The 27,317-nt window shown below is 44.0% G+C and overlaps 1 protein-coding gene across 1 annotated transcript; it reads right to left on the bottom strand.

Annotated features, from left to right (window-relative positions):
• On the bottom strand, window positions 1-26,778 carry LOC308164656 (protein mono-ADP-ribosyltransferase PARP14-like; the record flags this gene model as incomplete). Its single annotated transcript, XM_080550730.1, has 14 exons — window positions 1-506; window positions 4,570-4,746; window positions 4,876-4,938; window positions 5,040-5,132; window positions 5,901-5,961; window positions 7,298-9,366; window positions 9,519-9,752; window positions 9,953-10,195; window positions 11,967-12,032; window positions 22,152-22,468; window positions 22,723-22,841; window positions 23,080-23,260; window positions 26,103-26,323; window positions 26,752-26,778. 14 exons carry the CDS (start codon window positions 26,776-26,778, stop codon window positions 1-3), a joined length of 4,377 nt encoding a protein of 1,458 aa, XP_080406856.1.
• Between the last annotated feature and the right edge of the window lie 539 nt (window positions 26,779-27,317).

Genomic DNA, 27,317 nt, shown 5'->3' with positions numbered 1-27,317 from the left:
TTATGCGTTCCCCATACTGTTTCCCGGTCTCTCCGCCGTGTTGGTGCACTCTCTGGCCAGGTGGCCGGGTTTTCCGCATGCCCAGCAGAGTCTCGGTCCCATCCGTGGCCGCTGTTGTCCACTCAGCGAGGCAGCCCGTACCAGCTGTGTTAGCTCCACCGCCCAGGCCGGCGCCGCTTCACTCCTCTCCGACACGACAGCAGCCCTCACCCTCGGTGCGTCCTCCAACGTAGCGGCGGGGTTGCCAGCGCCCAGCATCTCCCTCTCCGAGGCTAGCTCCAACGCCTCCAGGAGAGATTTAGGATGAGCCAGCAGCGTCTGGACACGCAGATCACTCGGCAGTAGTGCCTGTAGGAAGTGGTCTCGAGCTAATTCACTCAGGATGGACGGGGGCATGTGAGCATAGGCACGGTGAACGAGCCTCTCCACTTCATTTGCGAGATCTCTCAACGGCTCCCCGGGCCGCCTCTTCCGACTGCACAGTTCAGAACGAAGCAAGCTGTCCGCTGAACATTGTCCAAAACGCCTCTTTAATGCCCCCACTAAAGCATCATAGTCACTTCTATCATCCGGGGTCAGTAACAGCAGGCTGAAACGGACTGAGTTCTAGTGGGTTAAATCTTTCAACTAGGCCGTCGGTTATGTGGGAGGTCGGGGTTCGACTCCCGCATGGGGCGAGTTACACTACCAGTTCCCGTTCGCTACAATGGTTAGCGCGGTCGTCGGTTATGCGGGAGATCGGGGTTCGATTCCCGCATGGGGCGAGTTACACTACCAAGTCTCCGTTCGCTACACTATGTCAAGTCCCTCACGTGGACACACCTCTCCGATGGCCTTCTAAAACGGTCTAAACCGTTAAGTTAACTCTCTTGGTCTAATGGTTAGCGCGGCCATCGGTTATGCGGGAGATCGGGGTTCGATTCCCGCATGGGGCGAGTTGCACTACCAGTTCCCGTTCGCTACAATAATATGGAACTTTAACATACACATGTATATGTTATGTATATAACACTTTCAAATGTCCAAAAATAAATAAACACTTTCGAAAGTAAAAGTGCACTTTAGCCTTGACAGCTGGTAGCCCGTATACAAACAGGAGGAAAACAAATTCACACTACAAAAGTAACACTTTCCACATAGCGTTCCAACATGTCATGTGTTGTATTCCAACGAGTTGCGACATCGTGGATTAATTTGTGTTTTGGTAAGTCTAACATATCTTGTTTAATTGTCAGAATATGGTGGGCTGTGGTGCTTTTGTGGAAGAAAGTGACTGCATGTCTGATCTTACCCAGGAGGCGGGACACCGGGGTTATTGCCCCTGCTTTCTTGGCGGCGAGATTTACGACGTGCGCAAAGCAGCCGATCTGTGGCCCCAGTCCACCAGCTTCATGGATCACATTTACGATATTTGCTGCGTTGTCTGTTGTTACGGGAATTGTTATGTTTGGCCTCTCCAACTTCCACTCAGTCACTGCATTTGTTAGTTCCTCTGCCAGGTGCGCGCTGGTATGGCTTTCGTATAGTGGACGAGTTTGCAGTACTGCGCTCTTCATCTCCCAATCCGGTGACATGTAGTGGACCGTGACAGTGAGGTAACTCTCCGTTGCCCGGGAGGTCCAACCCTCCGTAGTCAGTGCAAAGCTCTGTGTTTTTGCCAAATCGTCTTCAATGCCTCTGCGCGTTGTTTGGTAAATACCGGGGATTATTTTGGTGCTGAATGATGTACGGGAGGGGACACTGTAACGGGGCTCGAGAGTTTTTATCAGATTTCGAAAACCCAAATCTCCAACCACCGAAAAGGGCTGCAAATCCTTTGCAATGAACATCCCCACTGCATTGGTTATTTTTTTGTGTTTCTCTGAAGTGGTAGTGTACGTCTGTCCGAACGCATCAGAGAGAGACTGCTGTCTGCTCACTGACGCTACCTGACTGGCTTTCCTGCTCCCAGTCAGTGTTATCGTTGAGTGGTAGCGGCGAATATGCTGGTTCATGTTAGAGGTGCAACCATTTGCATATGGCACACGCTTTAAGCAGAGCTTACAGACAGTAATATTTCTGTCCACTGTTTCCCCCCCCTTATTGTCGTATTCAACGGGAAAAGCGAAATGACCCCACACCGCAGACTTGTAGGAATCCGGGGCTTCCTCAAACTGTTGCGGCTCTCTCAGAGCTAATTTACGAACGCAGCCAAATCGCAGCATAAACCGAAAACCGTCACGGTTCACTAGTGAATTGAGCCGTGGAACGCAAACCGTACCGTCGGTAAAAAAAACGAGAACCGTTGCACCTACAATCCAACACTTGATATTTCGTACTTACAACATTGCTTTGTGTAAATCTGCATTGGATGTTGGATGATGAATGGAGAACACACATAACGTCTCGGTCTCTCTCTGGCAAAGGATGAACTCCCAAACCGGAAGTAGATTTGCGGTAAACCGGAAGTGGTGTCACTACATCAAATACCCCCTCTAGAATATCATGCATTATGTCTACAGAAAAATGATTGGCCGTGTTGAAATACTGAAGTGAATTCAACAGACAACTGTGTTTCACACCTTATACATGAGATAGTGTAGGCAGGGGCGCCGCTAGAGATTCTGGGCCCCATGACAGAATATCATTTTGGGCCCCCCCCCATCTGAACCACCCATCAACCTAGACAACCCGGCGGGCCTTGCATGGTAGCTTGCCACCATTGGTAGGTGAATGGGTGAATGAGATGCCATTGTAAAGTGCTTTGGAATAAGGCGCTATAGAAGTCAATCCATTTAGAACTCTTTCCTATCTGAATCCTATCTATATTTCAGGATATTTTTGACTCAGAGCCTGAATGTCAACAGTTTCCAAGTCAACTCATACATGCATGCTTTGAGGATATACAAGCTCAAGGTCACTAATCTGTTGAATCACCTAAACCACCCATCATCCTAGACAACCCAGTTGAAGTTGATGAACTATTGATGCACTGCAAGAAATCCAATGATGGCCATCTTTTGTAAATTTAATGGAAAATTACAGTTAATACTTTTCAAGACACCGCGGATACCCTGTAAAGAGACAGATGATGAAATACATAGCATGTAGCTACAGAATTACTGCAGGTAAACATCTTTCGCCACGATTGTTGTTGGGATGTAGAGGTAAGCTGATGTGGTAGTGCTACAAGGCCCTGCACACTGAGTTTTTTCAGAGGCACACTCCAAATGTAGTTACGTGAAATCTCCCAGAATGCCTTGCGAATCATCACCTATAGCCTAGGACCTGTTCACATGTGTCGATGAGGGCCTTCTTGCAGCTTTCCCAATGTTCCTCAACATCTCCCATTTCTGCTAATGCTTGGAATCTGTTTCTAAGTGTAAGCCCTGCTTCCTGTCTAACCTGGTGGTCCCCTAGTTTCCTGATGTTGATTTTTTTATTTTTTTTTATTTTTTTTGCAATGTCCCAAGTATTACCTACATCTCCTCTGTGGAAAACTCTAATCCCGGCGCAGCAGTTATTGTGCTCGGCGATTTTAATCACACCAACAGAACTTCCCAATTACAAACAACAGGTGTCATGCCCCAGCAGAGGAGCTAACATACTAGACCACTGCTACGTTACTATCAACGAGGCTTACCGTTCGTTCCCGAGGGCACCGCTGGGAAGGTCCGACCATGCCATGCGGCTCCTCGTCCCGAAATATAGAGAGAAACTTAAATCCTGCAATACGACACCCAGCCATGCAGTTTCGTATCGCTCATAGCCACTGCTAGCTTCAGCAATGTTTGAAGTGTCTGGGACATCTTTTTTCTTGAAAAATCCATCCATCTGTCGCTGTTTTCGTTAAATTTTTCGAAGTTATTTAACGTGATATCTTATTTGTGCACCTAGCTAGCTAGATCAGCTTTTTGTATCTTTTAGATGGTACTACCGGTGACTTTTAGCCCGTTATTTGCGAGGAGAAAACACAGGCGCCCGAGCATTTCGGAAGGTAGCGGGGATGGTTGAGTCTGCACGGTTCTCATGCCGGTTCACATTTAGACCAATCAGGAGTAGCCCTTGTGTCACGTCGTCAACTGAATGTCATTAATCTGATTTTGGATCAGCGGTTAGAGAGAGATGGGCGTGGATTTAGGTGCACTTTTAGTCAACATCCATTATAGCGCTGATCTAGGATCAGATATATTTTAATCAGCTAAAATGTTCAGAGGTGTATTTTATTTTTTATTTTTTTTGTGGACTGAATCAATTAGTGGCGGAGGAAATTCATTCATGGCGGCCCGCCACCAATAAATGCATATAGAGGAAACACTGGTTTTGGTTTGAGATGAGTTTTTCTTATTCCCACTTCCACACGTAGTACTGACATACTATGGTAGTAGGTTTAGGGTTAGGGTTAGGGTTGACATACTATGGTAGTAGGGTTAGGGTTAGGGTTAGGGTTGACATACTATGGTAGTAGGGTTAGGGTTAGGGTTAGGGTTGCGGGAGATTCTCTCAGCGAGAGACAATGTGTTTTTTTGGTTTTGTTTGCGTCATTGTATTTTGTGTTAAAAACATGTTTTTGTTATGTTGTCATCTTACCTGTGCCAATAGTGGGGATGGACACAGTGGCTGCTTTCTTACTCTCACACAGCTGAAGGGCCTTCTCTATAGAGGCAGTAATATCAGCAGCGGTCTTTGGTCCGACCATCTGAGCGATGTGTTTCCATTTTAGGTTTCCACCACCAGTAAGCACTACACCATCAGCTTTCTGGGTACCTGTGGAGTATGGGGTATATTTCAGATATTATGATAGATGGGGCAACAATGATATCATGTTAGTTGTATGACTTTATCTTTACTTTCTAGTTTTATGATACAACTTAGTCCTCTCCAACATATCCATACCCAGTGTTTTGCATTCGTCCACTACAGATTGCCCAGCTGCTTTCAGGATGGCTCCAGATACACCTGTCAAAGAGGTTGTGATAAGTTACACATATACGTTCACCATTGAGGTTCACCACAAAAAACAAGTCCATGCCCACATCCTGAGTGAATCAGACACTTACCAGAGTTCAGATTTAGATCACTGTTGTTAGAATTCTCTATGACATCCACGGTCTCTTTGGTGATGTCTCTCTTCTTCAGGAACACAGAGATCACTATTGACAAAGGAAAAGGTATTATACTGTACTTAAAAGTATAGCGATGCTAAAACACAGGTTATTATAGTGGAAAAATATAAACAATGGATTAATAGGTCCTTAGTGTTTTGTTTCTTATAAGGTTAGGACAGTTCAACCATTAGTACATTTCATGATTTGAAATAACTGGAAGTCTTGCAGACTGGGGCTTTAAATTACCTTTGAGGTCTGACCCTGGTTTCGCCGGTGGTAGTGGAGGTGTATTAGGAGTGGCGTTTGTAGGAGAAGTGGTTGGTGCTGTCTTTGTCACTGTGGTTCGATGGTAACCCTGTTCATAAGGGAAGGAGGAGGTGTAAACAGGAAGACTTGACCTAATTACAAAAAGTGCTGCACAACGCACATTTCGTCTTCACAACAATTAATTCTGGTCTGACAATAATGTCCCTTTTAAAAGGGAGGCAGTGACACTTCTAGAGCAGATCTGCAGACTCCCCTGTCCAATGAAAGTATGGATTTCCCCCAAGAGTGGATGTCGTAGAACCCCATAACGTCACTTTAGTCCAACAGGCAGAGTAGAGTACATCATACCTCCTATTCAGGTGGATCCCTGTCTGTGTAGCACCCCCAGACTGCTCTGGCCTGGTGTTGGTTAAGCGTGGAGCAAGGCTGGATCCCCCTTTTTTGTGCCTTTTAAAGATGAGACAAGCGAATGGCCTTTAACGGTTTCACTGAACACGTACATAATTATGCTTAACTTCCTCATTGGGCTGTTAGTGAGTTCATTACCCACTGTGCAGAGCCAGGTGCTGAGAGAGATGAGCCGTGCATACTGTCCTTCTTCTGCCTTCTGATAGGCCAGAGAAAGCAGACCAGAATTGAAGAGAAACAAAGATGCAGTCAGAGGAGGCAATGTCTTACGAAGCGGCTTGGTACATCGACCAGTGCAGTTCAGGCTAGCTGGCTATCGTAGGGCAGGAGGGCAGTGCAGGGTTAGGGTAGCCATAGGCAGGCCAATGAGAGCTCCTCTCAGTAAACAACACAGTAACAACACAGTAACAGTATCAACACAGTAACAACACAGTAACAACACAGTAACAACACAGTATCAACACAGTATCAACACAGTAACAACACAGTATCAACACAGTATCAACACAGTAACAACACAGTATCAACACAGTAACAACACAGTATCAACACAGTATCAACACAGTATCAACACAGTAACAACACAGTAACAACACAGTAACAACACAGTAACAACACAGTAACAACACAGTATCAACACAGTATCAACACTGTATCAACACAGTATCAACACAGTAACAACACAGTATCAACACAGTATCAACACAGTAACAACACAGTATCAACACAGTATCAACACAGTATCAACACAGTAACAACACAGTAACAACACAGTATCAACACAGTATCAACACAGTAACAACACAGTATCAACACAGTATCAACACAGTAACAACACAGTATCAACACAGTATCAACACAGTATAAACACAGTAACAACACAGTAACAACACAGTAACAACACAGTATCAACACAGTAACAACACAGTATCAACACTGTATCAACACAGTAACAACACAGTATCAACACAGTAACAACACAGTATCAACACAGTAACAGTATCAACACAGTATCAACACAGTATCAACACAGTAACAACACAGTATCAACACAGTATCAACACAGTAACAACACAGTATCAACACAGTATCAACACAGTAACAACACAGTATCAACACAGTAACAACACAGTATCAACACAGTATCAACACAGTAACAGTATCAACACAGTAACAGCATCAACACAGTAACAGTAACAACACATTTTATTATTTTTATGTGTGTGTGTGTGTGTGTGTGTGTATGTGTGTGTGTAGTATGTGTCTTGTGTGCTAGAGCATGATGCCTTCCCTCTGTCTCCCAGAAGTCTCACTGTGGCCTTGTCTTTTCCATTTCTCATGTCTTATGATAGGAAGCATTATGATATGAGTTTATAAGTGGGTCAATGGGCCTTTTGTTACTCTTTTCACGAGTGCCGGCTGCCGGGTAACTTCATCTGTAGCGTGTCTACATGTAGCGTGGATTCCGTACTTCCCAATAATGAGCCCGTTTAGCCTGACGTTGACCATAGGAATTACAGAAGGAGGTTACTTACCATTCCTTCAACGGCTGACTGGAATTCCTCCACAATCTTGGCGTCGGAATCTATGACAAATATGTTCCTCAGGTGTTGACTGGTACCATCAGTTTTCAAACCAAGGATTCCCTTGATAACTGCTTCACAGCTCTCTTTGGCTGGAAAACCAAAGGTGCCACACCCCAGAGTAGGCATCCCTATGGAGACACACTGTGTGTTGTCTGCTTTTATCAAACTCTGCTTGACTGCAGCCTGCAGGTAGAAAGTGTTCAGGGGGATGCAACCCTTACCCCATGTGGGGATCATTGCATAGATGAGGCTTTTGGCTCTGAGGGTGCCGGGGTTTGACAAGACCACATCTCCTGCCACTAAACTCTGTCTCTCTTTCTGGAATGTGGCAATCACATTTTTTATTTGAGGCCCTCCGAACTGAAGGAACTGCTGTGCGACTGGGTTATCAAAGGCAGTGCTGCTCAGTGGGCAAACCAGAGCATCTGAGGCATGTTGGGAGATGTTACCCTGAGCAACGGTTAAAGTGACAAGCCGATCTATATCGTAAGTGTGTTGCAGACAGTTAGCAGCCACTGGCAGTAAGTAAAGCTTACATTTCAAATCCTTGGCCTTAGCTTTCAAGGCCACGGCCACCTCGTTCTTCTCCAGGACTTTGGATTCCCCAGCTTTGGAGTATACAGACTTCGCTGTTGTAATTGTACAGATACGTTTATTCACTGCATCTACAGCCTCTTTGATCTTATCACTGGCTGCTGTGACCTTCAGGCAGGGGGATCCTTGGGTTTGGCATGGCGGTATTGTACCACCCAGGGCCTTGAGTTCTGGGTCCTCTGATAGGTCCATGCAAGAGGCCACAAACTCTACTTCCTGGACTGATTTGAGAGACACATCTACTGTTTCTGGCTTCTTGTTGTCCAGGTAACCCTTTATCTTGCTCAACACATCTGCTACCACACTGGAGAATCCACATACTCCAATCTTTCCCCCTGATAGCGAGATGCTGACATTTTGACTGTTATTACTGGATTCAAGGTCGCCATTGAGTTTGGTGAAGAAATCCATCCAATGCTCCCCCTTGGTCACATTGGCTTGCTCTGCAGTGAGCTCAATGGCGTCCTCTTTAATGACCTCATGTAGTTTGTCTTCAGCTCTCTGGAGGTCGTCTTTCTTTGCTAGGATCTGGAGGGAGCCATCACCAAGGATGCATGTGGCTGATATGTGGTTCTGGTCAAAGTGGTCGCTTTTAAATTTCTTCAGGTCCAGAGACATCAAGAACCCCATCAGAAGCACTGATTTATCAAGTGTTTTGGCCTCAACATTTCCCTGGGTTTCTTTAATGACTCCTTCTGCTGTTTTCACCTTGTCCTTCAAGCCCTTCTGACACATGATAAAGCTTTCCTCGTCTTTGGAAAACCCCACGTCCACTAGTTTGCCAGAGACAAGGTCAGAGATGAAATCGAGCTCTTCTTTGGAAACCAGTGGGATTTTTCTCTCTATAGTGTCCCTCTGTGTCTCCAACTCATCATTGGCCTTCTTCACCATCTTCTCAATCTGCTCCACAATGGTCTTCACCTTGTCCAGCACTGCCACCACCACTATCTTGTCATTGCTACTCTTGTAGGAAATGCTGGCATCAGATGAGCTGAGCCCAAGGCAATCGCTCTCTATTCTTACCCAAACCTCCATCTCTGCATCCAACTTGACCTCTTTGTATTTATTTAACAGGTCCATGGCCTCTCTCTTGGCCTTCCTCTCCCACGCTGGGCCCAGTCGCAGCATGCCCACAGACTCCTTCTCCATGTTCATCTCCAGGTCCATCTGAGGAGGATCCGTGGCCATGTTGAAGGAGACGCTCGCATGGACCTTGCAGAGTTGAGATGTGAACTCCTTACGTGCCTCGTTGTGGCTGATGAAGCCCAGGAGCTCCGTGCTGAGAGGAAGGACCACGTTAGTGTTGATGGCTGGTAGAGGCAATGTCTGTCCTGTCAAAGCCTTCTGCAGGCTAGAGTAGAACAGCTGGGCAATGAGGTCCACCCCGCCGAAATTGTGCTTGTGTTCCGCCACATTATGTGCAACTGGAAAGAAGGGAACAGGGGACATCATTCACTAAAGAAAACAAGGGGTTAACATTATTCAAATAATGAATGATGAATGTGAATACAGAACTGTAGATAGATACAGTACTACAATTACCATAACAGCTAGAGGATAATGACATTTGACAGATAATGACAGTCTTCAAAGGTGATGACAATGCTTTTGAACTTGGTGACCCAGATCATGGACTTGATGCCTCCCCCTCTGCTTCTTTTGCTGGAGAAGTACAGATTGAGGGAATCCTCATTGAGTTGGCCCATGTCCCCTTGAACGAGCACTGAGTCTGTCAGCTCCAAATGACAGGCCCTAATCTCCATCCCCTGGAATTTCTTGTAGGAGCATTTCTTCAGGAACGATTTTATATCTGTGTACATCAGAGGTTGATAAATAGAACGGAATGGAGCGGAGTTATGGAGAATAGAGTAGAATATAATAGAATAAAACACAATAAATAGTTGATCATCAAATAGAGTCATAGAGCTTCACATAAAGATTCCGATTTACTAAGGGCAAAAGGACAAGGAAAAGGCACTGAAACCTTTTGTAGAGTATCTGTGAACCCACCAATGTCTTGTTTGAAGGTGACTACTATACTGTCTCCATCATCCAGGGTCTCCCAGGCATGCTCTGCCCCCTGGCTACAGCTGTCAATGAACAGAGAGACAATGTTGCACCTGCAGCTCTCATAAAACCCAGTGAGGATGAAGCGTCTGGGGTCCATCTTCCCTGCCTCCATCACGTTTTCATTGTACACCACAACAGAGATTCCATACTTGTGATCCTTCTTTGCTAGGACTTTCTCTACATCTGAGAGGACATACACAAAGGCATGATGTGATGGCCAAGCAAAGTCAAAACATTAGCCCATAAACCAGGGGTGGGCAATTATTTTTCCCAGGGGGCCAAATGAGCAACTGAAAATATTTTGGAGGGCCGGGCCAAAATTCCGAACTCAATTATGCATAATATACATTTTATTTCTATATAAAAAGCAGTAAATGGCATTGTTTTGACCGCTGGTAAGAGTGTATGTTATTATTTGGCAATTAAAAGGTGAGGTTAGCTTTCAAAAATATCATTTATTCAAATAGAATTTCAACACTGCAGGTAAAGGGAGAGGAAAACAGCTGCATTTCATCCTCAACCTTTTTGAAATCTTGAAAACGCCTTGAAAATTCATCATGCAGTGCTCCTAACATGGATGAGTACCTGTGCCGGTGATCAGCTGATGGTTTGACTTCTTTCAGGGTTTTCACGTGTTCGAGATTGTTGCTGCCTAGTTGCCTTGAAATGAATTGCAACTTTGTCATGAAGGCTTTCACATGGCTATGCATTTCATGAACAAAAAGGCCCTTGCCCTGCAGTTGTGTGTTCAGTTCATTCATCATTGCAGTCACATCAACAGCAAATGATAAATCTGCCATCCAGTCCTCATCAGACAGCTCTGGGATGGTTTTGCCTTTCATCTCACAAAACTCCTTTATCTCTGATTTCAGAACCCAAAACCTTTTTAGCACTTTGCCCAGGCTGAGCCATCTGACAGCTGTGTGGTACCTGACATCACCATGTTCGCTCTCTTGCTCCACCAATAGTGAAACAAACTGCCTGTGATTTAATGCTCGCGCTCTGATGAAATTAACTGTTGTAGTAACAACATCAACCACATGGCTACGTTTTAGCACTGACTTGCACAACGCTTGCTGATGAATAATACAATGTATAAACACCAATTTCTGCTCTGCGTTGAGTTCACTCACTTTATCTTGCATTCTTTTCAAAAGCCCAACATTTTTCCCTGTCAAATTCGGACATCCATCCGTAGTGACACCTGCCAGTCTGTCCCATTCGAGTCCCAGTTTGTCCATGCATGCGTTGACCTCGGTGAACAGATCACTCCCCGTTGTGGTTCCTTTCATTGGCCGGATTGCTGCCAGCTCCTCCGTAAGCTTGAAGTTGCGCGTTTTATACTAATATAAAAATTAGTAGTCCATATTTGTTTGAAAGTTCTGCGTTCGGCATCCACTTTCCTCTTTTTGGCATAAGCCGACATTTTCGCATTTTTGACTGACAAGGAAGGTAGACAGTTCAGGGGTGACACGGAAGGAAGACAGGTTGTCAATAACACGCATTTCACGTGCACGATTGCGTGCACTGTGAGAATAAATGGGCTTCAAAATAAAAGCAATGCGGTTTTAGTCCACCCATGAGATAATTAGAAAATATAATAAATAATAATAAATTTAAAAAAAATTGATGTATTTTCTAATTATCATGTAATCTTTCGCGGGCGGTCAGAATCATCTGGCGGGACGTATTTGGCCCGCGGGCCGTACAATGCCCAGGTCTGCCATAAACAGTCCGTATGACAACCAATATTATATCATCAGTTTAAAATCATAACTTAAAAAGGTAGCCTTAGTGTTCCAGTAACCAGGAAGTGTTTCTTTATTACCACTATTCCCAGTTGTGAGATGAGTCATGCCAATTGATAGTCACATCAAGATGTAACCTCTGAACAATACATTACATAAGTAGGAGCATAGATTTTTCATTTCTTGAACATGAATTCAAACTGTACCTGACTGATTGGACAGTTTGAGGATCCAGCTGCTTTTTCCATGTCTAGTCAGGTTGACTTCCTCCTCTGAGGAAAACCGTTCTAAATACAATTGAAGTATGTCTTTCTCTTCACAAGTAGAGCTGACAAGCAATGTGAGTGGGTCTGCATTTATATCCTCATCCTCACCTTTTTTCCAATGCTGAGTGCAGAATTCCCCAGGAGAGTTAGTTTTGCTAAATCTGGGCGAGGTGCTACAGGTGGTTTAACTGTCTTCAACCCCTTTGTCTCCACACATTCCTTGAGTTTCACTTGAAGGTCAATCAATCCAAAAGGTTTCTTTAAATCAACCTGGTGATTTCCTTTTGACAACACTTTCTGTAGACCTGGGAAAGGGATGACAGACAGACCACTAGATAATAAAGGTGTATCCGTTTTCACCACCCTCTGAAGAGCCTTACACAATATATATACTGTATATATATATATAACAGTGTTTCCTCCAGGAATTTTTCCATTCGTGGCGGATAGGTTTGTCCGCGCGCGCATGAAACGCGCACGCGCGCTCAAAACAACGACCTAATTTCAAACTAGAGGGAGGATGGCACAAAAAAAAAGCTACAAAAATCTTCCCAGAACCTGATTTGCACGACCAGCTGTCGCTGTAGGACACGTTCGATTGCAAAATTAATTTATCCTTTATGTTCCCAGTTGAGGGCGTGTAGCTGTCGTTAGTTGGCCTGCTTTTATTTAGTTATGCGTACGTTTGAGTTAGTCATCTCTGGGATTGTTGTTTGATATTAGCCTATACTTTCTCTTATCTGCATTTTGAGCAACTGTACAAGACCCAACAACACAACTCTGATACAGGACTAATGTTACCTAGCTGCTATAGCTAACCCAACCCTGCTACAAGACCCAACAACACAACTCTGATACAGGACTAATGTTACCTAGCTGCTATAGCTAACCCAACCTTGCTACAAGACCCAACAACACAACTCTGATACAGGACTAATGTTACCTAGCTGCTATAGCTAACCCTGCTACAAGACCCAACAACACAACTCTGATACAGGACAAATGTTACCTAGCTGCTATAGACCCATTTGTACTAAACAACTACAACGTTGTATTGGACACATTTTTTTCGAACTAATCCACAGACAGCTGTCTTATTAACGGGCCCCTGTGGTGCCAGGTGTGGAGGCGACCCAGCACAGTGGGGATATACACTATCAAGCCAAGCTCTACTGTCAATATTTGCGTGTATGTGTGTGTTTTACTTTGAACGCAATTTCAATTGCAATGTCCCAAGTATTACCTACATCTCCTCTGTGGAAAACTCTAATCCCGACGCAGCAGTTATTGTGCTCGGCGATTTTAATCACACCAACAGAACTTCCCAATTACAAACAACAGGTGTCATGCCCCAGCAGAGGAGCTAACATACTAGACCACTGCTACGTTACTATCAACGAGGCTTACCGTTCGTTCCCGAGGGCACCGCTGGGAAGGTCCGACCATGCCATGCGGCTCCTCGTCCCGAAATATAGAGAGAAACTTAAATCCTGCAATACGACACCCAGCCATGCAGTTTCGTATCGCTCATAGCCACTGCTAGCTTCAGCAATGTTTGAAGTGTCTGGGACATCTTTTTTCTTGAAAAATCCATCCATCTGTCGCTGTTTTCGTTTAATTTTTCGAAGTTATTTAACGTGATATCTTATTTGTACACCTAGCTAGCTAGATCAGCTTTTTGTATCTTTTAGATGGTACTACCGGTGACTTTTAGCCCGTTATTTGCGAGGAGAAAACACAGGCGCCCGAGCATTTCGGAAGGTAGCGGGATGGTTGAGTCTGCACGGTTCTCATGCCGGTTCACATTTAGACCAATCAGGAGTAGCCCTTGTGTCACGTCGTCAACTGAATGTCATTAATCTGATTTTGGATCAGCGGTTAGAGAGAGATGGGTGTGGATTTAGGTGCACTTTTAGTCAACATCCATTATAGCGCTGATCTAGGATCAGATATATTTTAATCAGCTAAAATGTTCAGAGGTGGATTTTTTTATTTTAGTTTTTTTAGTTTTTTTTTGTGGACTGAATCAATTAGTGGCGGAGGAAATTCATTCGTGGCGGCCCGCCACCAATAAATGCATATAGAGGAAACACTGGGTGTATCCTCCCATTGTATGACTCATCTTGCATGGATTTAGCTGGAAGCCGCAGTATGCACCTATTGCGGTGAAATCGCCCCTGATCTCGTCATGTGTGATGGTAGCCTGTTTACTGGACTGATACACAAACTCCCGGTCCTGGAATTTATGGAACCGGATGATGACTGCTCGTTTCTGGTTGTGTCTCGGCGGGGCCAAGGTCCCAATTTAATATTAATCAAAGAGGAATTAAAGATTGGGGGGAAATTTCTTAATGTAAAATATATAGCACCTAATTTATGTAAGCCCTTTTTAGAGCCCAAGGGATTTGCCGTTTCAAAGTCGTCATAAAACAGCTGAATCTGCAAGGCATCTTTTTCTACAGAAAATAGGGGACTTTCTTTCAAATAGGTGGCATCTCTTAAATCTGCATACACACCTTCCTTGTGAATGTGCCTGGGCTTGAACATGTCTGCAAGTTCTGGATTTTGAAAAATGTTCTTAAGTGTTTCCAAAATGGGAACATATGCAAACTTATCAGTTACAATAACCTGGTCATATGTTCTTGTAGTTCTGTTTCTTCTACTGTCAAATCGTGTGCCAAGCACCTTTTCAATAGGTACAACACTTCCCCATTTTCCTTTTAAGTGTTTGTTTCTTTTAGCTTCAGAATTTAAAGGTGTGAATGGGTTTTCCAATTTTTTTAAAGGATTGTTCTATTTTTTCTTTACTATCTGTGTCCTGTGAGGATACGCACTGTAAAGCTGCATCTTTAGCCTGACTATGAATATCAAAAAAGACTTCTTCTGGGAAATCCTACCACTCTCCTTGATAGGAAGAATAGAAAGTATAAGAATGAATATTTTACCAAGGTTGCTATTCCTCTTCCAATCACTACCTATTTATGTTCCTGTTTCCACCTTCTCTGTATTGGATAAATGGTTGTCCAGGTTCATTTGGCAAGGCAAACGACCCAGACTTACATTTAAAAGACTACTCTGCACAAATGAAAGAGGAGGTCTGGACCTACCTAGCCTGAAAAAATATTACTGGGCAGCCCAACTCAGAGCAATGATTGCATGGATATCCCAAGACACTGACACTATATGGGTGGGAATGGAGCAGAGTGAATGCCCAAATGTACCTTTACATACAATACCATTCTTAAACCAAGACATATGGGGGAAAAAGAAAGTTACAAATGTATGGAGCAAAAACACTTTACAAATATGGTCAACTGTGAGGAAAAAGCTACAACTTCCCATGGCCACTTCCAGAGCTATAATGATAGCAAACAACTGTGAGTTTCCTCCAGCTAGGTTAGACAAGGGATTCCTGAAATGGAAGGAAAGGGATTTAGTGGTTCTGGACCAGCTATTTGACAAAGCAGTCCTCAAATCATTTGAACAACTCAAAGAGGAATATGACTTACCAAATCAAGACTTCTATAGATACTTGCAAATTAGACACTATTTACAACATCACCAAGAATGGGAACAGCTCTGCTCATTACCAACACAACTAGAACACCTCTTTATATTAACAACTAAAGGAACAGTGAAGACAAAGTTCATATCACGTATCTACAAGATATTGCAGGAAGAGTTAAAAGAAGATAGCAATGGGAGATTTCATGCAGTCAGGGACATAAGGTAACCAATAGCCCAAACTGGAAGGAATTTGGATGGAAAATTAAAATGAGATACTTTTACACTCCACTTATAACATCGAAATGGAGCACCACCTCAGATCACTGCTGGAGGGGTTGTGACATGGTTGGAGATCACACGCATATATTTTGGGACTGCCCAAAGATATTAGAATACTGGCAAAATATACAAAGAGAAATTTAAAAATGTCTCTCTATAGATCTACCTCTAGAACCATCACATTTCATATTAGGGATACTCCCAGCTGATCTTGAAGAAAACAGCCAAACATACCAACTGAGAATCCTTCTCTTAATAGCTAACAAGGCAATCACAACCTCCTGGCTGAAGCCACACCCCCCAACAGTTATACAATGGAGGGAAAGAATCCAACAAGTCTACAACATGGAACGTACAACAGCACTATTGAAATTAAAATTAGACACATTCCTTAATAGATGGTCATCCATTGCACTACATTTTCATTTGATCTGACTGATATGCAGATGTGTTTATTTATATTTTTATTTTTATTTATTTTTTCCCTTTCTTTTCTCTTACCATGGTTGGTTGTTGTTATTGTTACTGTTGTCACACTGCTGCTGTTGTTGATAATGGTGATAATGATTCTGTTTATTGGCTGTTGTGGTTGTTAATGCCAGCGAGGAAATTAGGGATTATTTTTGTTGTTGTTTGTTTTTTCTTCTTTTACTTTATTGTTATTATTTATTTTTAAGAAAGATATTCATGGACTGTTATTCCTTTGCGACTTACCCGTGACACCTTTATGTAACATCAATATGTTGTGAAATATTGTTTGACTGCACTTGATAAAAGAAAATGATAATAAACATTTAAAGTAAAAAAAATAAAAAAAGACTTCTTCCATGGATGACACAAAACTATTTACACTAGACTGACTTAATCCACCTGCTTTGAGTTGTGCGACAGCAGTGGCACATATATCTATGGTGCTCTTATTGGACTTTCTTAAAAGATAAGATGTCGACGTCTCAACTAGACCATCTGTCACCCCCTCTTCTACACTGCTTAAAGGAACATCAGTGTCAACCTGTTGGTCAAAATTATCAGTGTGTTTAGTGTTTAAATGTTTCCTAAAACCAGAAAAAGTACCAAACACACAGCTACATCCAGTGTGAACACATTTCTTAGCGCCCGGTGTTTCGCCCTTTCGGCTCTCCGTTGCCACATGACTTTCACCTGTGTGTGTTTGTCCCTCTTGGCTCGTTCCTCTGCCTGCTCTCCGGATTCCTCTGTCTCATTCCCTGCCAAGAGGGACAAACACACAGGTGAAATAGTCATGTGGATGATGGTTTGACTGGCGACACCTGCTGCCAATCATCCCATCATCCCCATTCCACTAAAGCTTAGCTCTACCTGCAGGCTAGAATGCGCCATGTCCCCCACAGTGCATTTGATGTGAATTTGTATATGATGGTATAATCTCCATCTTTTCATATTTTGGGCTCACATGGTTGGGAGCTGAAAATAAAGTTGTTGAATGCATTAATTTGTGTTAAGTTGTCATTTTTACTCACTTGTAGTTAGACTTTTAAATTACCGGTAAGTGTAAAAATAACACCACACAGATTTTATTTAACAAATAGTGGCAAGTTTCTTTGACACCATGCAGTGTTAATTGATGTTAAAATTCTACTCTATCAGAGTTGGTTTTTCACTGTAAGAGAGTAAATTATCAACACAGCAGTGTGTAAAATCAACACTTATCTGAGTCAACTGACCCTCCAGTGTTAACGTTTAATAACTCAATGCAGTGTTAATGAGCATAGGAATTTAACTCAATCAGAGTTGATTTGTTATCACAGAAGAGTGAATTATCAACACTACTGGGAGTGATATTAACACTCCACAGAGCTAATTAACCTGTAGTGTTAAGTTTAAACAACACAAAACAGTGTACACCAGTTACTTTTTTACTCTATTTAAAATGTTAACACTAGGGAAAGAGTCAGTTTAAATCCAATTTGGAGTAGGACCATATACACTCCGGAATAGTGTTAAATGTAACTCTTTAAGTGTTACTTTAGCACTGCAAGATTTACTGTGTAGTGCGTTCCACAACGGACCTTGGCCGGCCACACGCTAAATTATACTGGATTTTCTCCGGTGTCTGGGAGTTCGCAAAGGGAGTTCGCAGCCATATAAGAATAAGACCACCTGATAAGAATAAGACCATTATATTATTACAGTATAAGCAGCACTCGAGTTGAGGGGGGATGGCATCCCCCCAGAAATAAAAACAGTCAAAATCGTCCCCCTCTTTCCATACTTTGTCATTTTATCAATGAACGTGGTATTACTGCTTTTTCAAGGTGTGAGGGGGCACGCACACATGCAATGACATTTTTACCAAGTTACTGACACTGAAGTCACTGACGCTGAGGGGATGCTAAAATTGTCCTCATATGATAAAATCCACCACCTCCCCTGATTTTCTTTTACAACTTGAGTACTGCCTAGATAGATCATTTTCGAGATGGAATTGAAAATCTTATATTCCTAAAAGAAACACAAGTGACAGTGTATATATATATATACACATTATTAAATAATTTTTCTATATTTTTGTCAAACGAAATCAAATAAATACAGTAGAGATATCAATCCAAAATATAGGCTTTTATTGCAACCAACTAATTAAACTATGTTTGTGCATATGGTTCAATTTACTTCAAACAGTAAACCTGTGGGCATGGGCAACGCGTTGATGCAACCTAGGTCTAATGGGTTATTTAACACCATAACGCGACACTGGGGACTTTTTTTGTTGACGTTTTTTTTGCGCTCAGGGACCTTTCAGAGGCTTTGGTTGCCTCTGTCACCGGAGCACTTTTTGCTCCGGCACCTCCAGATTTACAAATTAAGCACTGCGTAACTGTGTTAGCTGGGAGATAGCCTTTCACTAGTATTTATCTCATTTGCATATGGGCTATACAATCTTCCAATCATGGACGGAAACAACTTTAAATTTACTTCAATTTAGTAGTTAATTAGCCGGGGAACATAAGACCGGGGAACATAGGACCCTTTTTCGGGAGCGGGGAACATAGGACCCTTTTTCGGGAGCGGGGAACATAGGACCCTTTTTCGGAAGCAGGGAACATAGGACCCTTTTTCGGAAGTGGGGATCCAGGGAACATAGGTACGCTCCCAGTCAAATGACTTCACAATCTTTCAAAAAGACTGCCACCACCCCCCCCCCCCCCCCCCCCCCGGTGACCATACAGGAGAACAACAGCATGCTTGTCTCAGTGGGGTGGTGGTGGTCTCAGTGGGTGATAAATGAATACACACGGACACAACATTATTATTATGGACGATAATGATAAATGAATACACACGGACACAACATTATTATTATGACATTAGGCATGTGATACGGGGATGACGCTGTCAAAAAGCTTGTCCGTAACGTCCGTAACACTGCAGAGCTCCTGACAGGCCGGTAGAACATGAGAATGGGATAATTTGAATAATATATTCTAATATATTAGCCTATAGGCCTAAGCGGGTTCATGCAATTCATCAGAGCAACGCATCCGGGTACTTTGGCTCCCGTCATGTCCACGCCCCTTTTTGGGTGATAGAAGTGTAGAAGTTTGACTGGCGGTCAATGGACATTTCTGGTCTTTGCTACTTTAATCCGATAAAATAAGAAAACCGTAGTGCTTTTTAGATATTAGGAGCCCAAATCCGATGGCCAGTTAGGCAAACTATTATATAGTGTCATTGCCGATCAATGATCGACGTCGTTATATAGAGAAAATTAATGAAATAGGGGTTGATTCATCAGAGCAGTCATACGTCATCTCCTGTCATCAGGCATTTGTTGTTCTTCATTTGATTTACGCGGTCAACAAAAATACATCGCTCCCCTCTCTCTCCACTACCGCCATGCAAGGTGCGCAGGTGCTTAAATTACCTTGCAATATCACCCCCCATAACCATATGACTTCTCAATACGGTGATCTAGGCAATAAACAAACAATCAAAGTAAACTCACAATAAACCCATTAGCCTGTTATACTAAATACCCCCTAAATCATATTCTTACCTCCTACAACACCTCAGGCCTTTGGGTCGGGTGGTTCATCCACATGGATGGAGGCAGACTGAAAGGACACATCCATATAACGACGTCGATCATTGATCGGCAACGACACTATATACGGTAATTGTTTGCCTGACTGGCCATCGGATTTGGGCAGTCTGGGGATTTACACGGCAACGGAAATTCCCATTGACCGCCAGTCAAACTTCTACACTTCTATCACCCAAAAAGGGGCGTGATCATTCTGATGACAGGGAGATGACGCGCAATTGCTCTGATGAATGCCATTATTGCATGAAATGGTCAACGTTTGAATTTTGTCAGCATGTGTTTACTAGAACATGGAAATGCAAACGCTAATCACATTATTGCATTACAATTGTCATATTGACTCAAATAATGCAGGCAAAAGAGGAAAATGAAAATGCTATTGTGGGATTGCATAGTAATTTTCACTTTAGAATGAACTTTTGAATTTTGTCAGTTACAAAGCAGCGCATGATTTTGAAAATGAAATGTCAAATGGCTTTGCAGTATTGTTAGCTCTGATAGTATTTCACTGTTAGGTTTTAGTGGGATCTCTTTATAATATAAATCTGTGTGTCATTGCTCTATCACACCGTTCAGCTGTTGTCTGTCATGTTTAGAAGATGGTCTCTGCATCGGGCAGCCTGACTGGCAGTCGGTACAGACACCGGCCTTGGGTGTCTTGCGGGCTGGCGTCAGGCTGACTGATGTTGATTATTACGATGTGGCACGGTGTTCCAAGGCTTACCGGTATCTGACTCCCAGGGTATTTAAACCATCCTGGGCCAGAGGGTGATTGTTCATATGCTTGTACTTTACTGACGAAGTTACTCTGCTGTGGGCTTAATAAAATATGTTAAGTACTCATTGGACCCGTGTTTGGAATATTCTCTTTCTTGTCAATCATGTATGCTGCACACCTAATCTATCTGAGATGACACAACGCATGTAAGATCACGAATCCTCAATAGATTGATCCATTCCATCATTTTACCGACAAGAAGATTCTTCAGTATCATTTTAATATTGACAGCGAATGTGCATACCAGGTACATGAAAATGAAAATGAAAATCATATGATTGCATTTGAATTTGAATATTGACTGAAAGAATGCATGCAAAAGTGGAACATGCAATTGCAATCTCAAATTGTATTAACATTTGAATTAAGTCCACTATATGCTTCCATACAGAACTTGCATCTTATGTTTGTGTGAGAAGAACAATACTTCCGTCTACCAAATACTTTTCACCTGGGACGTGCATACCAGACAGGTGGGAAAAAGGCACAGCAGCGCGCGCCTCTTTCACCTCAGGTGGTTGAAAAAGTTTGGCATGGGGTCTGAGACCCTGCGGGCCTTCTACAGAGGCACAACTGAAAGCATCCTGACTGGGTGCATCACTGCCTAGCATGGCAGCTGCACTGCCCTCAACCGCAGAGCGCTACAGAGGGTGGTGCGGACAGCCGAGCGCATCACTGGATGTGAGTTTCCCTCCATCCAGGATATATACGACAAACGGTGTCATCAAAGATCCCAGCCACCCCAAACCACAGCCTGTTCGAACAGTGTGTGTGTGTGACAGTTGTGAGTGTGTATCCAATGTATCCTCAGAACACTTAAGGAATGAAAGAAATTAAAACTTTTCAGATTTAAATAATTTGTATTTGTAATTTCATTCTTTACAAATGTTTACATACACTTAAAACGGCCAGCTAACACATGAACACACGGTACAGATGTCCTGTTATCAAACACATCACACCGCTTAAAACAGCAGTGGTACGGTCTCCTAGCTCTGGTACTGGGCGGGAGGGAGGGAGGAGGGGAGGAGAGGATAAAGGAGGGAGGGGGGGGAAGGAAGAGGTAAGAAGGGAGGGAGAGAGGTGGGAGGGAAGAGGTAAGAAGGGAGGGAGAGAGGTGGGAGGGAAGAGGTAAGAAGGGAGGGAGAGAGGTGGGAGGGAAGAGGTAAAAAGGGAGAGAGAGAGGTGGGAGGGAGGGAGAGAGGTAGGAGGGAGGGAGAGAGGTAAAGAGGGAGAGAGGTGGGAGGGAGGGAGAGAGGTAAGGAGGGAGGGAGGAGAAGTCCACTCCTCTGAAGAACCGTTCAATCCAGCACTTCGTCCTGTGTGTGTGTGTGTGTGTACCAGATCTCCATGGCAACACACAGACAGCCACGGGAGGGTCGGTCCACCAGGGAGAAACAGCTTGTTGACTCCAGACAGTCTCTAGTCCAGTCAGCAGGGCCTGTTCCCATTGGTCGTTGTGGTCCAGTGGTCCTACCTGGTCTGGTCCAATCGGGTGTGAGGGAGCTGTGGGCCTTCCTCTTCCTGGTCCCTGTGACCCCCTGTGATCCCTGACCTCTGACCCCGGTCACTGGCCGGGCCAGGAGGCGCGGAGGTTGAGCAGGATGAGGACGTCGCAGGGTGCGAGGCGGAACACCCCCAGCTCGTTGAGGGCCGCCACGGGGGAGGGCTGCTGCTGTCCCTGGGGGGTGTCCCCCTCCTCCTCCCCCCCCCCCCCCCCCCTGCCTCAGCACGTCACGCAGCAGCAGGGCGGAACCCACGTTCAGACAGAGCAGGATGCAGGCCTCCTTCACACTGGAGGGGAGGAGGGGAGAGAAAGAGAGATAAGGCCTTCTATACACTTGGGGGGGGGGCATGGTGATACACAGAGAGAGAGAGACAGAGAGAGAGACAGAGAGAGAGACAGACAGAGAGAGGCACAGAGAGAAAGAAAGAGACAGACAGAGAGAGGCACAGAGAGAAAGAGACAGAGAGAGAGAGACAGAGAAACAGAGAGAGAGAGAGACAGAGAGAGAGAGATAGAGAGAGAGAGACAGAAAGACACTCACTGTTTGAAGAAGTTCTCGGGTCTCTTGCAGTAGTGTCCAAACAGAGGGAACAGGTTCCTGGTCATGTCAAACTGCAGTTGGGCTGCCCCGCCCTCGTTGAAATGGTTGTACAGGATCACCTGAGACACACACACACACACACACACACACACAATTAATGAGGTGTGTCACAAGGTGCATCACGCTGACACTCCCAGACAGACATCTCACTTGCTCACTTGCTTAATCAAATGTATCGATTGTAAGTCGCTTTGGAATAAGGCGTCTGCTAAATGCCAAAAATGTCAATGTCAATGTAAAATGTAATCTCCAGACGCAGACCGACAGACAGTCAGACAGACAGACAGACAGTCTTACGTCCTGGTAGAGGTAGAGGTCCAGGCGGTCGGCCAGGCCCTGCCAGGCGGAGTGGAAGAGCGGCAGGCAGAGCAGCTGCTGCAGGCGGAGCAGGTGGTCCCTCAGGCAGAGCATCATGGGACACGCGGAGCTGGACAGAGACATGGTGGCCTGGTCGCTCTGGGAGGGCAGGGACAGCCATCTGAGGGGGGGCGGAGGGGGAGGGAATACAGAGGGTTTACATCAGGTAAAATTGTCTTATCAACAACGTTTGCAGGAAAAGTGCTATACAAATAAAAGTTATTATTATCATTATCAATCAAATGAATAAACCTAACCCTAACCCTAACCTAATATTCATAACCTTAACCACTACCAGTACCCCCTCCTCCCTCCCAGACAGAAATTGCCTGCGTTCGTAAATTCGCTGTGGAATCTGATCAGCGCTCATGGAATGCCTCTTGTCCAAACAAATGACTTGGTCCCGTTTATGACTTTGAACCCAGTGTGTGCTCCGGCGCTCTCAGAGCAAATGTACAAACGCACTCGTGTCCATCTCCTGTAAGTACTGCAGCAGTAGCCAACAGGATGAGCTTCTACAGAAAACATCTTGACCGACCCACCCACACCCACACCCACACCCACACCCACACCCACACCCACACCCAGGGGCGCCGCTAGAGATTCTGGGCCCCATGACAGAATATCATTTTGGGCCCCCCCCACCTAAACCACCCATCAACCTAAACCCAGTTGAAGTTGATGAACTATTGATGCACTGCAAGAAATCCAATGATGGACATCTTTTGTAAATGTAATTTAAAATTACAGTTAATACAGGAATCAACAATTCAGCAAAGAAATCTCAACATTCTTTAACTTATTAAATTAAGACTTGAACAACACAAGGACAAAAGTATAATTAAATGAAGATTGGAACCCAATTATAAAAGTATAAATCACACAAAAAGTAAAAAAATATAATTTTAATGGGGTGGTATTGTGTCTAAATAAATGTAGATCTTGTAAAGATCAGTTGGCCATAATATTGTCAGGATTAGATCAATGAAGAATTTTAGCAGAGATATTTACTGACTCAGCATTGCTTGTTCCACAAAGACAAACGTGTCTTATACAAGAGGGAGCAACACAGACATGGTGCCAGCGAAATTGAATGTGAAATGGGAAGATTTTTATTTTTACACTGCGGCAGTACTGTGGAATAGTATACCTGGAGAGCTAAAAACTATATCTAGCCTAATGCACAACGATTCAAGATAGGAGTAAAGAGATCAAATCAAATCAAAGCTAAACGCTGGGCCTTCTTAGTAGCAAAATCTTTAATAAGATCCTTGAAATCTAGTGATGAAGCCAACTTGCTGTGCTGCTGTCATTGTCCTTTGTTACTTCTTGCTCTTCTTCTTCTGCCTCTTTACCTCTTAATTTTTTTAATTTTAATTAATTTTGCCATTTAGCAGACGCTTTTAATCCAAACAATTACGAATTACAGGGACATTCCCCCTGGAGTAACTGAGGTCTAAGTAAGTGCCTTACTCAAGGGCACTAGTAGTGGTGAGGTTTCAGGCGGGATTTGAACTCGCAACCTTCCGATCACAAGTCCAACTCACTATCCACTAGACCACCACTACCCCCCCACCTCTGCTCTCCTCTCTGGCTGCCTTGCTTGAAGAGGGCCCTGGCATGGAGTATCCATAGGTACATAGATGTCCTATAATAGTATTAACATAATAACACATACATTACACCAGATTAGCTAACTTAAATGTTATCTAGCTAGCTAACAATATTATTAAGATGCCAGTGGTCAATGTTATTGCAATTAATGGAAGAACTATTAACTAAATATGAATATTAGCTAAAGTTGTATTCAATGCTTGCATGGTAATGCAGCATACATTAAAATATTCAAAATATGTTTGTTAACCCCAAACTCCTACTGCTCACCTCCTTCTCCTTCAGCTGGGAGGTGGGTTGAGGGAAGGAGTCCTGATCCTGAAGCTGCATCTGTGCATGACGTCATTAGCATGTAACATTATACTAGTTCGCTAGCTAGCTATAGCAAGAGTGCATAGCTGCTGGATACAAATTCACTGAGCTCTAATAACCTATATTTGGACCAAAATTGCACTCATCTCATACATTTAACTGAAATTATACTGACAGTGCACTGTAAGTTAACTATACTTGAAGTTAATGTTAATTAGCTATAGCGAGCTAACTAGATCATCCACGCAGTGATTAGATCACTAAACCACTGTTTTTAGTGATTTTTTTTACTTTTCTCTTTTGAGACCCTGACTTTGGCTTTGCCTTTCACGACATCGTCCACGCACGCACACGTACATTTGATGCATTTCCAATCTGGCTGTCCTCCATCTGTCCCACACACATACTACAGCAGGACATGTTGGTCATGGAAACCTTGTCAGAATATTGGCGGTAACGTTCCTCTAGTCTAGCAGCTCGCGCGCGGTGGACTGAACCATGCAGTGAATAAATAGAGGGGTAAATAATAAGGCTTCATTTTGTTAAACATAGATATATATATTTTAGAAAAGTTTTAGTAGAAGGCGATAATAGGGAGAAGGTTTTTCCTTCTATCAGTGGCCCCGGGCCCGAGCTAGAGTACTCTTCCTGCAACGAATGGTGGACTGCTGATTCACATGTTTAGTATTCAAATGTATTGATTGTAAGTCGCTTTGGAATAAGGCGTCTGCTAAATGCCAAACATGTAAATGTAAACATAGAGAAACAAAACTCCAGTTTGTTTCTTTTGTGACTTTTTTTAATACATAGAATTATAATTTGAATTCGGCTACATTAACGTCCTTATGATAATAATAATAATAATATTATTATTATTTATAAATATAATATATAAAAAAAAAAAAGAAGATTCTCATGGGCCCCTGTCAGTGCTGGGCCCTTAGAATCGTCCTAACTTACCACCCCCTAGCGGCGCCCCTGCCCACACCCACACCCACACCCACACCCACCCTCACACCCCTACCCCCCCCCCCCACCTGTCCCTGCAGTAGGGCTGGCTCTTCTCCTTCACTTCTCTCATGACGGCGTCCAGTAGCCGCCCCACCATGTCGCCCCTCAGCCTCTCCAGCAGCCCCAGCAGACCCTCGAACAGAGACCCCTCCAGGGAGGCCAGGCGGCCCACCTCCAGCCCCCCCAGCCCCCCCAGCACCTCCTCCTCCCCCAGGGACACCGCAGCCTGCTGCAGCTGCAGGAAGAACTGGAGGGGTGGGGAGGGGGGAGAGGAGAGGAGGGGAGGGGGGAGAGGAGGGGTGGGGAGGGAGGGGAGAGGAGCATCAACACTGCTGCAACCTACTAATAAAAAAAGTAAAACTTTTCTGAAAAGGAAATCAAAATAAATATTCTCTCGAATAAATAAAAGAAATAAATATCCATTAAGGTGCGTTTGAAAGGGAACTTAGAGACTTAGAGAGTGCATCAATTAAGGCCACACAGTCTGGCCCTTTAACCCCTAACCCTGCATAGGGAGGCTGTGTCCCAATAAAGCGTTCTCACCACGTTGTCCCCCCAGTCCCCCAGCACGGTGCTGATGTAGTTGGCAGCATTCAGCACGGCGCCGTAGCGAGCGCCCAGCGGACAGCGATGTTACAATAGGATTGTATTAAAACATAAGGTTTGTTTCCGCACGGACGAAGTTGAGTGTGACACAGCCATGTGGAGAGCTGGATGTAGAAGGTCAACACGGAGTTGTAATAAACGTGTAAGCTACTTGAGAGAATGCTTTAATCGTCAATTCTGTTAGTCAGAGTACAGTATAGGACTAGGCAGAATATAACATGGTGACAGCGAGGTGGACACGTTCCTGACGTGAGAAAACCGAACTTTGCTACAGTGAGGAATAGCCTAGCATCGGAGCTAACTAGCTGGTTAGCAATAACGGCGGATGGACAGAGGGGAAGCAGAAACTCCAGCAGAAGTGATTCCAGTAAAAGCGGACAAGATGGACGGTCTGAGACCTCCACAGACGCTATGCTTGGACTCTGGAAACCTGGCGAAGACGTGGAAATCGTGGAAGGAGGAGTTTACACTCTACGTGGAACTTTCTATGCCAGATGCGACCGAAAATGTGAGTGTGAAGCTGTTCTACTACCTCATTGGAGAGGCGGGTAGGGATATACGTAAATATTTCATGTACTTTGGTGTTTCCTGTCTGAAACATGAACACATGTTTTTTGTAGTCCACTAAATCTAGG

The sequence above is a fragment of the Nansenia antarctica genome, assembly GCF_963989245.1.
Source record: "Nansenia antarctica genome assembly, contig: SUPER_8_unloc_1, whole genome shotgun sequence".
Lineage (NCBI taxonomy): Eukaryota > Metazoa > Chordata > Actinopteri > Argentiniformes > Microstomatidae > Nansenia > Nansenia antarctica.
Note: the sequence above shows the minus strand (reverse complement) of the source record. Positions and strands in the feature narration are given on the sequence as shown.